Source organism: Dipodomys ordii, unplaced genomic scaffold, assembly GCF_000151885.1.
Source record: "Dipodomys ordii isolate 6190 unplaced genomic scaffold, Dord_2.0 Scaffold135, whole genome shotgun sequence".
NCBI lineage: Eukaryota > Metazoa > Chordata > Mammalia > Rodentia > Heteromyidae > Dipodomys > Dipodomys ordii.
Genome location: NW_012267351.1, coordinates 129844 through 145281, shown reverse-complemented (window position 1 = coordinate 145281; position 15438 = coordinate 129844). Strand labels below are relative to the sequence as shown.

General features: G+C 50.8%; 1 protein-coding gene across 1 annotated transcript in view; it reads right to left on the bottom strand.

Moving 5' to 3' along the window:
• Adam19 (ADAM metallopeptidase domain 19) overlaps positions 1-15438 on the bottom strand; it is a 58693-nt gene that overhangs the window by 23732 nt on the left and 19523 nt on the right. The window contains exons 5-8 of the mRNA XM_013030872.1: positions 10213-10291; positions 4953-5029; positions 1216-1408; positions 159-224 (exon numbers count right to left, since the gene is read on the bottom strand). Of these exons, the coding sequence (XP_012886326.1) occupies positions 159-224; positions 1216-1408; positions 4953-5029; positions 10213-10291 (415 nt within the window). The remainder of the gene's footprint in view (positions 1-158; positions 225-1215; positions 1409-4952; positions 5030-10212; positions 10292-15438) is intronic.

Below are 15438 nucleotides of genomic sequence, written 5' to 3'. Positions count from 1 at the left end.
GCTGTGGCTCAAGTGGTAGAGCGCTAGCCTTGAGCTGAAGAGCTGAGGGACAGCGCCCAGGCCCAGAGTTCGGGCCCCACCAAAGTGCTGACATTTCCCCAGAGCAGTTGGATGGCCACAATCAAGGACAGAAAATGGTTTCTGCTAAACCCACTCACCTCTGCGTAATCTGCCACGAGGTAAAGCTCCACATACTTCATTGAGTGCAAATTGTCTCTTTTCATCTAAAGAAAGACAGAAGCAGATCAGAGCTGTAGAGATGGTAGACTTGGCCTCAGTGAAAGAAACCAAACAATCACAAAAAGCCTGCTGAGAAATGCAGTCGGTAGTTAGGAAGAGGTGGAATTTAGGCCTCCAAAGGGGGAAAACACACTGACAGCCAAGTTCCCAAATAAACCTTAGACCACGTGACTTCTGTGCACAGGATGAAAGTGGCTATTGCAAATTTCCTAAATTGTTTTCACCTTCTATAGTTTTTTGTTTGATTTTTCTTGTTGGTTGTGGGGCTTGAATTCAGGGCCTGGGAACCATCCCTGAGCTCTTTTGCTCAAGACTAGCACTCTACCACTTTGAGTCACAGCACCACTTCTGGTTTTTGAGTGGTTAATTGGAGATAAGAGTCTCATGGGGACTTTTCTGCCCGGGGTGGCTTTGGACTGCAATCATCAGATCTCAATATCAGCTTCCGGAGTAACTAAGTTTACAGATGTAGGCCATCAGTGCCCAATACCTTCGATAGTTCTTTTTCCCCTCATCTTTTATAGTTTCTGAATTCAACATCTTTTTTTTTTTGCTGGTCCTGGGGCTTGAACTCTTGGCCTGGGCACTGTCTTTGAGCTCCTTTTACTCAAGGCTAGCTCTCTACCACTTTGAGCCACAGCATCACATCTGCATTTTTCTGTGATTAATTAGAGATAAAGAGTCTCATGGACTTTTCTGCCCAGGCTGGCTTTGAACCATGATCCTCAGATACCAGCTTCCCAAGTAGCTAGGATTACAGGTCTGAGCCACTGGAGCCAACATCTATTTTAAATGTAGTGTTTCTCTCCCAAACAGTTATTCTCTTATGAGGTTATCTCACAGTCAGCAGAGATTTTAGAATAAAAGGAGCAGGCTTTTCCCTCCCTTGGTTTGGAAATACTCCTCGATTCAAAGTAAGGGTACTCAGAGGGGAGAAGCCAGCCTGACTGTTACACAGAGGGATTTGGAACTCACCCTGCGAGGTTGTTTCTTGGTCTGTTGTGTAAACTGAAGAGCCCAGTTCCCAGCAGTGGGCCTAGAGTGCTCAAACCCACAGTTGCCAGTGGGCAGCTTGAGATGTTCAGATCTATAAATAAGGTGTTGTCCCTGGCTGTCAGGGAGGGGCTCGATGATGTAGCTGAGGTTACTTCTCACCATAATCAGTCCTCTGTTGGTAGAAGAAATAGAATCTCTTGTCAAAGATAGTGAGATGGAAAAGTCCCTCATAGAGGACCATACGCAAAACGGCATGGATGGTTTGATCACACCCGCCCCCCCCCAACTCCCCACATACAATGTGGCCCAGTACCCCACCACCACAGTCAGATGAAAATTCAACATCTCCTCCCTTTCTAGAAACACACAAATATGGAGTTAGAGCCCCCAGCCTCAGGGCACTTGGCCCCCTAAATCCATTACATCTGAACTTTGGATAACAAGATACAAATCTAACTATGACTCAAGAGAAATGAAAATTACTTTTTTGCCATAGCAAGGGAATGGGATCAAGGCTATGGAGAGGATGAAGGCCAGGATGACCTCCCCAGCATCCTGGTAGCATTTCATGTGCTCCAAAACCCACTCAGGCTCTTGCCTCACAGCCAGTTTTGAAGTTACAGCATCCCCAGCTCAGGGACTCTGCCACTGTTCATTGGTAGTCATGTTCTCTTAGTCTGTTTTGACCCCACCCCACAGCTGTTCCCCACTCCCTCCCGGGTGTCAACCCCAGGTTTTGTCCTTTGGGAAGAGCCTACAAAGCTCTCAGGAAAGACATCTCTGGTTGGTGACTAGCTGAAGCCCTGCCCAGATCCATCCCTGGCTGACCTGGTCCCTGTGCCAGGGAGCCTGCCAACATCCCAACTGATAATACAGGCATCCTCTTAGGTCAACACGGGAAAGGGCAGAGGCGAGAGCAAGCTATCCCAAACTATGGCCTCCCACCTCCCCCCCCCCCAGCCTCCCTCCCCTCCCTGCTGACCAATGCCTCACCCTCCACCTCAGTTCACCCTCACCGCCACAATGCTGGCACCACAGGAGGGCTGAACCACAAAGCAACTGGTGATCCTGTGAGTGCTGGGGTGTGGCTGTAATCATTATTGAACCCAGTGAGTGGAAAGTTCCACACTGGAACTGGTGCAAATTCACATGTTAGCCAATTATCATGTGAATAAACCTCTGGACCAAGCAAGACAGAGACCACGCCCAAATGGGAAGCATGATGGACAAGAATCATCACAGTAGAGCCTTTGCTGCGGGCCAGGCTCTAAAACATCTTTTCATTATTTACACCAAACATCTCTGATCCTCACAAGCGAGATCCCTGGGGGACCAGTGGGAATGCAAAGGCTCAGCAAGGCTCATTAATTAACCCAAAGCCACACAAGTAGTAAAAATAAGTGCTGGAGCATTCTGGATCCAGAATCTTCACTTTGACCTTACCCAGACCATCACAAATGTCCTACTGAGGGGATCAGAAAGGTATCCCCCAGTTTGCACAGAGCCTCGGATGACAGAGCCAGTCATTCTGTGACCCAACTGGCTTATCTACAGTGGGACTCCAGGACTCAGGGAGTGTACTTTCAAAGTACATATAATTAAACTCCTGGGAAATTAACACATAAAGTATGAAGCAATCATTAAAATAATTTGATATATGTACACATAATAGAGATATAATGCCATGTTAGAAAAATGTACAGAAACTCTGTATAGGATGATTATGTTAAAGGGTATGTATATTAAAATGTAATGCTAAAATGATTACATGATGGCAATTTTCAGTAAGCATCATCTTTAAAAAATAAGTAACTTTCTAAAGAAATATGCTTCCTACTAAGAACAAACTGCGGGCACAAACACTGACACACATAGACAAACACACACAGTTTTCCAGGGTCCTCAGACTTAGGCAGAGACCACAACCAATACTGGCTGGATTTCTTCACAAATGGTAACTACTCCTCACATTAATACTGTGTGTTAGTGAGGTTGGAGGTGTGGCTCAGGCGGTAAAGCACCAGCCAATAAGTGGAAGTTTCACATGCCAACTTTGAGTCCCCGTCTCAAAAAGAAGAAAAAAGATGTATGCATGCAGGAAGTTAGGGTAACATTTACATGTGGCTCCTTAATCGGAGACGGGGTTGGGGATGCAGCTATTTGACATCCGCAATGAAATGGTGGCTTACTTCTTTGGAGTCTACAAGTACCCCTAACTACTAACTCAGCCCTGTTTCTCAAAGGTGTGAGGGACCCAAATAATGTGACAAAGGATTATATCACATATGTGCATTTCTTTTTTGCAAGTATTTCCAAGTGAGTACACACTTGTGCACTCTTTGGGACTATTTTACGATTATGGGGTATCACTTCTTCAACTTTACAGTCACCCACAGAGTTGTCTTACATAAGGGGTGCAGACATTAGCTGGAGGCCCCGTTGAGGACCTCCGTCCCTCAGTCAGCCTGCATGCAGATTCCTCTCTGCGGAAGTCCTACCCACTTCCCAGGAGAGCTCGGTCGCCATGGTGACATCCCAAGGCAGCGCGGCCTGGAGGGCTCTGGGAGGTGGCTTGGGTCTGCGCTCTGCTGCTGGGGCAGCTGCTCCTCCTCTCGTACTCAGATGGACACATCAGTCATCTGCAACCCTGGTTTCTTCAGGTGTGGAGGGAGCAAACCGGGTTCCCCCCCACACCCCCCAAAAAGAAAGCCGGAAGCATACAAACCAGAAACACATGGGCAGCTGGCTACTTCTGCACAGCTGCTGGAGTGATTCACGAGAGGGCCGGCCAAGTTCCCACCATTCCAGGCAGAGGGGAGGGGGTAAGGGGGGGAGGGTAAGAAGTGGGTCACACCTGCACGAGTCTGGTCCCCTTCTAGGGAAGGACTTTGTTTACTCCCAGACTGCAGCTGGGAATGGCCCGGGTCTTGTAAACACCACACACCGTGGCCAGTTGGCTCGGCTCCACCAGATGGCTTGAGGAGGGGATTGGAGACTATGGCCTCCCCCAGGCAAAACCTATTTCCTGCCTGATTCCCACAGGAGACGCACCGCACCGCCTGACTGAGGAGCCGGGGTCCAATTCATACACACACACTGGGGACCAGCCGGAAGAGGGGCCCTGGATTTGGATGGGAATCCGGCAAACTCTTGGCAGGGTTTTGCTGCTGCAAGATGAGGTGAAGCCCACATGTCTGTGCGATGTAGCCACGCACTTGAGTTGTGTCCCCTTGCCTGGCCTTCGTGCTTATGTGACAGATGAGGAAACCGAAGGCTCAAAGCCCAACAGCTGTTGTGCTCACTGCCCACAGCAGGCACTCAATAATAACTTGCCGAATGAAAGTAGCAATTACCGCTGAATGATCGAAGGATATACAGAATTCCGCTCCTCCCAGTACCACGCATGCTGACCGCACTTGTCCACATTTTTCCTCGTCCCCCATTCCAGTTCTTCCCAGCCCCGATGTTTTCCCCTCATGGCGGAGGGAATCACCCCCTCCGTTTTTACTAAACACTACGATCACCCACATTTTAAGACAATCAATCCATGGGAAAGCGGAGTCCAAGCCCAGAAAATGTGTGGGTTACCTAGGATTTCCCCAGTGGGTCTCAGCTGCCTGTACCCACTCCAGTGACCCTTGGTCTTGGGCTAGCTCTGCTTGCCTTGTGAACCCCATTTCTCAGGAGAGCTCCCCTGTAGTTTCGGGGTCTCTTACCGTATGCCCCGGCAGGTGCTGAGCGTGACGCTCGAGTCTCCTGCATGCCTCACCGTGCCGTGGTAAAAGCAATGATTCTGGAAAAGGAAGAGAAAGAAGGGTTCAGGGCACACAGCACTAGTCAGCAGCTTGAGATTAAAGTCATGACCGTGACAGACAACTGATCGTCAGATCCTCTCCACCCTAACCTCGTACCACTGCAGCCCACACGTCAAAAAGCCTTTGAAGCCAGGCACCTGTAGCTCATGCCTGTAATCCTAGCTAATCAGGAGGCTGAGATCTGAGGATCATGGTTCAAAGCCAGTCCTGGCAGGAAAGTCCTTGAGACTCTCATCTCCAGTGAACCACCAGAAAACCAGAAGTGGCGCTGTGGCATAAAGTGGTAGAGCCCTAGCTTTGAGCTGAAGAGGTCAGAGACAGAGGCCAGGCCCTGAGTTCAAGCCTCATGACACACACACACACACACACACACACACACACACACACACACACACACACACACACACACACACACACACATCCTTTGAAGCTACCAGCTACCATCTTGGTTTGATTCTCATTGAAATCTGGGAAGAAGGGCCGGCAGCTATCACTCTGTCCCCTGATCCGATGAAGTTCAGGGGTAAGGACTTTTCCAAAGATCTCCCCGCTTTGTAGGGTTGCCCAGGATTTTCACATCTGGCCATACGGGTTCACAGGAGTTCCTAAACCCAGTGTCTCACATCCTTAGGAGAAGAGGAAATGTCACAAAGAAGACACACAGAAAGAGAAGCAGCTAAGGGGCACGTGGAGACCACCAGCCGAGGGACACTCAGGAGCCCCTGGAAGCTGTGAGCGGCGGCCCAGTTTGGAAGGGACGCAGCCCTGCCTTGCGGCACCTGGGTTTTGAACTTTCAACCTGCAGAATTGTGAGCAAAGAATGCACCTCCCACCACCAAAGCCATGCCTGGTTCATACTTGCGTTGGCTCCTGATTCTCCGGTCCCTGATGCCCTTTTCTAGCCCTCCTGCCTGTGGCCATCTGGTCCCCCAAACCCAGCTAGATTCCCCCCTCATTGTTCATGGCTGCTGTGTATTACCATGCAACCCCAGAGCAGGGCCCCAGAGGTCTCATAATGGACAGACAGAGACACAGCTGCCGTCTTCAGGGGTTGATGGTCTTGTGGGAGCCAGTCCTCACTTAGAAAGCCAAAGATCGTTTCACACAACGTTCATGGTGCTGACAGAGCGAGTCACACGTTGGAGAACCAGCTCAGAGCCTGGCTCCGCAGCCAACGGGTTGCCTAGCAAGCACGAAGCCCTGAGTTCTACACCCCTGTGCGGCCCAAAATAACGACCGCAGGACACAGGTAGGGGGCCTATAGCAGCATCTACCAGGCAGACACGACTGCTGGGCCCGACAAAGCGAATGCAGAAGGGGTCACAGGTGACCCATTCCTGTACGCCTCTTCCCCAATGGGAGGAGACGATCTGGCTGGAGCAGAAGCAAAACCCCCGGGTACAGGTTCTGAAAGGGTCTAAAGACATGGGAGCCTTCTCTTGTTCTAACACTCTGAGCTTCAGTAAAGCCCATCTTTAAATGTTCAGGGTCTCCAGGCCCATCTCCCATCCAGCTCTGAGCCTGAGTCCAACCTGCTAATCCAACGGAACATTTTTACGTAGATTGTCATGCAGGCGCCATCCCTGCCTGACCAGCTACACAAAACCAACCTGTCTGGTCCTCCCCATCTTTGGCCCCGACCTCGTTGAGTGAGGAGAGTGCTGTAAACAAGGCAGCTAGCTTTATAGTGCACACACAACCGCAGAGTAGCTGGCTCGGAGCAGCGGGCCGTATTAGTGGCCGTCTTCTTGCTACATTTTTCTTCATTAGGGATGGAACTCGGCCTCAAGAGACTTGGAAGTCCACCAGAGAGCTGAGCCAGGACATCCGCTGGGTCAATCCTCCATCCTGTGCAGGTGAGCCAGGCAGCCAGATCGCGATTCAGGCCAAGTCAACTCTTAGCTGTGGGCTCTTCTCTGGACCACAAGTGGCCCTGCATCTGCTGATAATCCATCAGCCAGAGATCCGGCTCTCTCATCTGTAAGAGGCGACTGCAAAGATGCTTTTGCTGGGTTCTGTGAAGGGACTAAGCCTTCCAATTTTGTATCTGCACCTGTGGTGTGGTTTTGTTGTTGATTTTGTGCCAGTCCTAGGGCTTGACCTCAGGGCCTGGGCACTGTCCCCAAGCTGCTTTTGCTCTACCACGTAAGCCACAGCACCTCTTCCAGCCTTTTCTTTTTTATATGGTGCTGAGGAATCGAACCCAGGGCATCATGCATGCTAGGCAAGCACTCTACCACTGAGCCACATTCCCCGCCCTACCTGTACCCTTTGATCTGAGCTATTTATTCTGAGCTGCATCAGCACCCCCTGCTTTCTGGGGGGGGTGGGATGGGGCTTGAACTCCCTGAGCTCTTTTGCTCTAGACTAGCGCTCTACCACTTGAACCACCGCGCCACTTCCAGTTTTCTGGTGGTTCACTGGAGATAAGAATCTCACAGACTTTCCTGCCTAGGCTGCCTTTGAACCATGATCCTCAGATCTCAGCCTCCTGAGTAGCTAGGGTTACTGGCACCTGCTTCTTCTTTTATCTTCTTAAAGAGGCAGTCCAAGACTCAGGAGACCACCTCATCCCTGTTCTGTTCCTTTGAAAGCAGTAACGCTTTGGGAGTCGCTCTGGAGACACACACCGAGCTAATGGTCAATCAGCGCACCAGCCTGTGATTTGGGACAATCTTAACCCTGCATCCATCCCTTCCTTGCCTTCCTGTCCCCGATTCCCTTATTTAACCTGCAGCCCGTGTCTGCAGATGGCTGAAGAGGTACAGGAAGTGCTGTCCTTCAATGGCTGCCATGGAACAAATCTCCTGTCTCTGCCTTTACCAAGTCTCTTAATCTGGCATATGGGGGGTAGGTGGCTGGGCCTAACTTTAGACTCCTGGACTTTCGACCTGGGGTGTAGACAGCCAGCTTCTTGTCCACTCCCGCTCACTCCAGCCACAGGGGAGGTGCAGGTACCCGCTCTTCTTCTACATCACAATTCCCTGGATCTTAAAACAAGTCGGTTGGTGACCTTCAGCCCTTGGCAGAGAAAAGCCACTATGTCCGCCCAGGGGACATTCCCTAGCAGCTAGGAAAGAGGGGAGAGGCAGGCTAATCGCCCCTGGCCAGGAGGCCATCTGCCTGCCACATGGCTCCTGGGTGTGGGCCCAGAGGCCTGCAGGCGGATCCTCACCTCAGCGACCGGCCAAGGCGACCGGTCACCCCAGCCCCCTGCACGCCTCACCCCGCTTCTCTCGGGGAGGGCTGGGCCTCTCTCCTTCCAAGCCTGAGATCCTGGCCTGAGAGTTTGGGACTCCAGGAGAGACTGAGTCCCCCCAGCCTTGGGATGTGATTGTTGCTGAGTGACCCCACCAAGTGATGTTGGAACACCAGAGTAGGGGTGGACCCCTGAACCCCAATCTTGTTACCTTCCAGCAGCCAAGTGGACAAGTTCTAGTCTAAGCCTCGCCACTTCTGAACGCGGGCAAGTGATCTTTCCTCTTCTCGAAATTCAAATTCCCTCATCTGTCCACTCGGGAGCTGGGAAAGCTGTCATCAATTCCCACGAGAAGCCATGACTCACTGAACGCCACCACCGCCCCGACGATCAGATACCAGTATCGCCATTTTTTAAGATTAAAACAACCACCACCACCAAACACTAATGAGGTCAAAAGGGTTGATGAAGGCCACGAACGGGTGAAAGCCAAGAATACACAGCTGTGGACTTGAGTCAGACTCTGATTCTCTCTCTCTGCGGGCACATATGCTAAGATTCGTTTCCCCAGTGACCTGGCCTAGATTGGAGCTATAGCCCCGAGGCCTGGCCATCAGTCTAGATAAGGTTCCCAGAATTCCCGCCGTGTGAGGCCAAGTTTGGAGCAGAAAGCAGCCGTGATATTTGGGCCAAGGGCTGCTGCGAATGGTTTATTCCATTCCTGCTTCTCCTTGATTTCTCAGCTTGCAAATAAGAAAGCTGAGAGCCTCCTGGGTCTGGGTGTGGACTTTATAAGAGTCCAGTAGCAGAAGATTCAAGAAAATAATAAGAGCCAGGTGCCAGTGGCTCATGCCTGTCATCCTAGCCACTTAGGAGGCTGAGAACTGAGGATCACAGTTTGAAGGAAGGAAATGTCTGTGAGACTCTGAAGCTCTTATTAACCACCAAAAAGCCAGAAGTGGAACTGTGGTTCAGGTGGTACAGCACCAGCCTTGAGAGAAAAAGCTAAAGGACAGCACCCAAGCCCGGAGTTTAAGACCCAGTACTGGCATTTGAAGAAAGGTAACAGTGAGCTATCCCATGGTCCAGCTTCAACCAGCCAGACCCTGGCGGGAGGAGGGATGGGTGGAACGTTTCTTCCACTTTTTTGTTTCTAAGACAGCCTTGACACTTCTCAGCCCTGTGCGCCAGCGGAGAGCACAAAGCGCGATTGGAGGACCAGCGATGAGGTCACTGCATTCCACGGGTTCTCTGGCTGGGGGGGGTCACCTTGGGGGTGGGGGGACAGGCTTTCATACCAGGAAGTATGAGCTCATCGAAAACTTGGGGACAGAGAGCGTTCTTGAGCTGTAGCTCTGAGAGTAGAAGAGCCAAGCTCGGGGGAGCTTGTTCCTGGCCCTCGGGTGGCCAAGAACTGAGGCAGGAAGAAAAGAGAAGGTATGGGCGACTGCTAGATGTAGCCCACTTTGCCTGCTACCATTTGGGCAGGTCCTGGTAAAGGTGACGGACCTTCATTCACATGCAGCTCGAAGAGCCCTTCAACTGCCTAGTAACCGCACACTCTACCTCCTAGATCCACCCGGAGCTGTCCGCGACTAAGAATGGCTGTAACAATCTGGTTAAGACATTCTGTATTCAAACTGGGGCCGATGCTCTCGCCTAGCCCTACTCAATCAGGAGATGGAGCGCTGAGGGTCAGGGTTCCAACCCAACCCAGGCACGAGACTCCATGAGCCTCTCTTCTCCAACGAACCACCCAAGAAGCCAGAAGTAGAGCTGCGGCTCAAGAGGCAGAGCACCAGCCTTGAAAGCAAAAGCTACAGAACAGCACCCAAGTGTCTTTGGTCAGGGGAAACAAGCTCTTCAGAGAAGGGACTATCACCACCACACATCTCCATAGGCCCTAGGAACAGGGCCTGGCTGGAGCCACAGCTGGATAGATAAGTGCTGAGCTGAACTTACCTCCGATTTCAGCGTGGTGGTTTGAGGGGTGCCACTCGGAGTATAGTGGGTTTCTGTGTAGGCTGGAGCAAAAAGATACCTGTGCAAAGAATAAACACAAGCAGACATTAATATCTGTGATAGACTCCAGCCTCTTGGGACCGCCGCCAGTGATGTTTTAATTAATCCATGTATTGATCTCAGGACCTGGGCGCTGTCCCTTTGGTCTTTTCTACTCCAGGTTGGAGCTCTACCCCTGGAGCCTCAGTCTCCCTTCCGGCCGTCTGGCAGTTCATTGGAGACACTGACTTCCAGGCCCAGGCTGAACGGCGATCCTCAGCTCTCTGCCTCCAGATTAGCTAGGATAATAGGCATGAGCCACCAGCACCTGGCTGTTGATTTGGTGTTTGGTTGGTTTTTGCCCTCCAACACTATAGGTGAAGATCTTTAGCATCAGTCCATCCATTTCCCAAGAGAGTTACTTCCCTCCCATTGCATGTTTGGGTGGGATTGTCAATTGAGGGGTCCCAAAGACCCCTGGCCGGCAGCTGGTCTATGCTTCCAGCAAACCCAATAAACTGATTTTTCCAGGTCACCAGGGAGCCTGGGGCTGCCTTCACCCCACTTTCCAAGACTACTGGGTCACGTTTCCAGACTAAGTCATTCTGCCCATTATCTTTCTCCTTTAAACCCGCACATTGGTTTCTCCTTTATTATCGACCTTCAGAAACTGATACTAAGACTCCCCCACCATGCCAGGCGCCAGTGGCTCACGCCTATCATCCTAGCTTCCCAGAAGGCTGAGATGTGAGGATCGAGGTTCAAAGCCAGAAAAGTCCCTGTGAGACTCTTATCTCCAATTAACCACTCAAAAAAAAACTGGAAGCGGCCCTGTGGTTCAAGTGGTAGAGAGCTACCCTCGAGCACAAGGGACAGCGCCCAGGCCCTGAGTTCAAGTCCCACAACCAACAACAACAATAAAAAAGAATCTCCCACCAAAAGTCAGGTGACACGAGACAGAATTTCTTTAAAAAGTTACAAGAAGAAGCTGGGAAGGTGGCTCAGTGGTAGAGTGCTCACCTCGCATGCATGAAGCCCTGGGTTCGATTCTTCAGTACCGCATACACAGAAAAAGCTGGAAAGCAGGGGGGGGCCGTGGCTCAAGTGGTAGAGTGCTAGCCTTGAGCAAAAGAAGCTCAGGGACAGTGCCCAGGTCTTGAGTTCAAGCCCCAGGACTGGCCCAAAAAAAAGTTACAAGACAAATGAAAAGTCAAATGGATGCTCAGCGAGTGGAACTGATCTCCTGCCAGTCAAGGTCAGCGTAGGGTGTCAATCATGCCTTGTCATCCTGGCTCCTTAGGAGTCTGAGAAAAGGAAGGTCTGAATTTTGAGGCCAGTCCAGACAGACATGTTCTCAACCCACAGCTGGGCAGATGGCCAAGCACTGGCATCTCTAGCCACCTTGGGGCCGGAGACTTGGGAGAATCATGGTGCCAGGTTGGTGGAGGCAGAAGAGTTCTGGAGACAAGCACACATGTATCGCATAGCTGGTGCAGAGTGGAGCCGGGTAAACATAAGCGATTTTCGTCACTGGCTCTGTGCTTTCCAGGCAGGTGCTCTACTGCTGAACCATGCCTCCAGACCTGTTTTGTGCTGGCTGTTTTTGACATCGGGCCTCACTTCCCACCCAGGCACACTCGTGGGCCATAGTCCACGTACTTGAGGCTTTCCACCATAGCTACGATGACAGGCATTCATTTTGCCACTGTACCCAGCTCTCGGTCAAGAGGTGGTCTCGTAAACTTTTCTGCCTGAGCTGGCCTCAATTATTGATCCTCCCAATCTTGGCCTCCCAAGGAGTGAGGATGACAGGTGTGAGCCACCAGCACCTGGCTTTACCATTGCTTTTTAGAAGGCTTAGGGTGGAAGAATCCAGACACGCAGATGTCTTTCTAACTCTCTCCAGCCATTAATTCTTGAGCGAGACGATGAAAAGCAATTAGCTCATTCCCGCAGCCTGTTTCCTGGGTTGCTTTTGCAGACAGCATAATGGATAGCTGGCCTGGGTTCCGAGTTTAATGGTCCATCCTGGATGCCAATGGGAAGGCGTGGATTTTTCCCACAGGAAATGCACTTGTGCTAAGTACATTCTCACCCTCTTCTGAGTCCTAGCAGAGGCTAAATAAATCATTTATCCAGACTTTTGCTTCCTTTTCCACCAAAAAAAAAAATGGGGGAAATGTATCTCCTTGATAAACTGTCTTAAGAATCAAATGTCCCAGCACCTCGCAATGGCCCAGGGCTATAATCCCAGCTACTTTGGAGGCAGAGATAGAAGGATCAAAGTTGGAGGCCAGCTCAGGTAAGAAAAGAAAAAAAAAATTTTTTTTTTACAAGACGCTATTATAAAAAAACAAAGCAGCCATGAAGGGATATGCTGAAGACTCCCAGCTATGAGAAATGCATAGGCTTCGGGAGAGTCAGCCTGAGGCTAACCTAGGCAAAAAAACCTCAAGACTATCTGAACAATAACTAAAGCAAAAAGGCATTGCTGAAGAGGTACACCATCTTCTAAGCAAGTATGAGGCACTAGGTTCAAACCCAGCACCTCCACACCCAGCAAAGAATCAAATGGCATAGTAATGATACATGTCTAAACGCATAAAAAATGGCATACGAACACAGTCTGATGCTACATCCAAAGACCTCATTGTGTGTGGTTCTCAGCCAGACATCCAGACAGAAGCTAAGCGTCTTTCCATGGTTTCTTATTCTAAGGCTCTGCCTCCAGCCTCCATGGATGGATGATGAATATATGGTGGAGAGATGATGGAGAGATGGAGGTTGGTGGATGGGTGAGTAGATGGATGGATGGAATTTCTACCTTGTGTAAGAGTCGGACTGGTGGCCACTCAACAATGGAAAACTTCCAGGGGTAGCACGTTACTGACTACCCCAACCAGTTCTATCCACACTGAATTAAGAATTATCTCTGTCAGGAGCACCCACCACTGATCACTGTGCATTCCATCTTCTGTATCTCCAGGGAGCAGTGTGCTTTGTCTGCCTATAACCGCCTTTCTAATCAACATCTAGTTTAGAAATGCACACGTTGGGTTCCACCCCAAGTGAGACTCACTGAATCAGATAGAAACCCCAGGGCCTGGGCCCCACCAACTATTTTCTCTACTTCCCTTGTGATTCTGATACAGACTGAGAACAGCTGCCCTAGACTGCAGCCCACCTCACCCACCTGCCTTGACTACTCCCAGGTCCCACCCAAGCCTGCCACCCACATGTTCTCAGTGCTGGGATCTCTGGTCCTGGCACACGTGTGAGATGCTCGGCCCCTCCCGTTTCATAGTGGAGTCCTGGGAGGTGCTGGGTGGATCCTAGCACAGGGTCCAAACTGAATTCCCATGCCATGTCTATCAGCTATATTCTTAAAGCAAAGCCAGGTACCAGTGGCTCACGCCTCTCATCCTAGCTATTCAGGAGGATGAGATCTGAGGATTGAAGTTTGAAGCCAGCTGGGGGCAGGAAAGTCCATGAGACTCTTATCTCCAATTGAAGCTGTGGCTCAAGTGGTAGAGGTGCTAGCCTTGAGCACAAAAGCTCAAGGACTGTGCCCAGGCCCTGAGTTCGAGCTCCAGTACAGGCAAAAAGAAAAGCAATCTCTGTTATGTTCAGGAGAGGAGAGCAGAGACGAGAGGAAGAGAGCAGCCACAACACCCTGGGGCAGCACCTGGCCCTGTACAGCTAACTCTCGGTGAAACACAGGTGACTCAGACTCACTCAGTGTCCTGAAGTGAAACACGCATGCTCTGAATCCCAACCAGAAAACCCCCCACCCTCAACACACATGCACACCAGACACAAGCCCCAACACCACCACTCTCCTTAGAGGAACAGAACGGACTGCTCCTGGAACTTCACAAGGTCCAGCTGCCAGGCCCACAGCACAGGGACTGACAGGGTCAACAATCCTCTGGCCTGGAGATTTCTGGTGACATAGCTAAGCTGAAACTCCCTCTCGGGAGGAACAAGGGGATGATGAAAAGAAACCCACAAAACTCAAGCTGCCCTCAAGCTGCCGTTCAGCCCCATCAGATAAGCCAGTTGGTTACAACAACAACAATAAACAACAGTGTTGATAAGTTCAAGTACCTTAAAAAACAACCCCCACCCACAGCAAACCCTGCTCCTCCCACAGGCTACCCTCTCCCACTTTCCTCCCCCCCCACCTTCCCCTCCTTCCCTTTGTCTGTTTCTGCCTGATTCTGCCAAGAACCAACAGGTGTGCTACAGCTGTTTGGGCCCTGGGGAGGCACAGACTGGAGGCTCCAGCTTAGTTGCCCTGGGGGAGTTCTCTGGGACCTAGGGCCCTCCGGTTCCCTGCTCATTCTCAGAAGGCCACCATCATGGGACTCAGGAGGCCCACAATGCCAGGAAGGCTTGTGGAAAAATAAACTGATAAAACCCTGGGTGCCATGCGGGTCCTCTGGGGAATTCGACCTCCATCTTTGATAACTGTTCCCCAGATGCTCCTCCCATTATAACCTTAACCTTTATAGCTTTCTTCCCGATGGTGGCCACGCCCCCAGCCTGGTCGGACATGCTGATATTAGTATTAACACTAGTGGGGATTGATTCTGTGCAAGTTATTCAAGTCCTTATTCAGACTATTCAATTATCCCTTCCTTTGCTTCCTTTCCCTCTTTTATTCCTGGTCCTGGAGATCAAACCCAGGACCTTGAACACATTGGGCATAAGCTCTGTCATGGAGCCACATTCCCAGCATCTCGGTTTTCCTTTTCAGAGGATGAGGAAGGTAGGCCCTGGTAAGCTCTGCGCATCAAGCCTAATGTGTCACCTGACTCTGAGGCCCAACCACAGCCAAGGGGGGGAGGGGGCTTTGGCAGCAATGGGGGGGGTCTGTGCTTTTGTATTATTTACTCAAGAATGTCTGCACAAGCAATGCTTACTCTTGGGGCTGGCAGGGTCTTTACTTAATCCTCTACCACCTCCCTCTTGGCTCTCTCTATCAAGATGACTCATGGTCCCAGACAGGGACTCTGGGAACCCTCAAAATGCCCCCCCCGCCCCGTTGCCTTTCATGGGTATATATTGCAACCAGCCCAAAACAGTTGGAGGAAATGAAACTTTTCTCTGTCTTCCAGGCAGTCTTTCAGCAACTCGTGTGGAGTAAACCACCGCCATGTTCGTCCAGCAGATCAGCGGAAACCA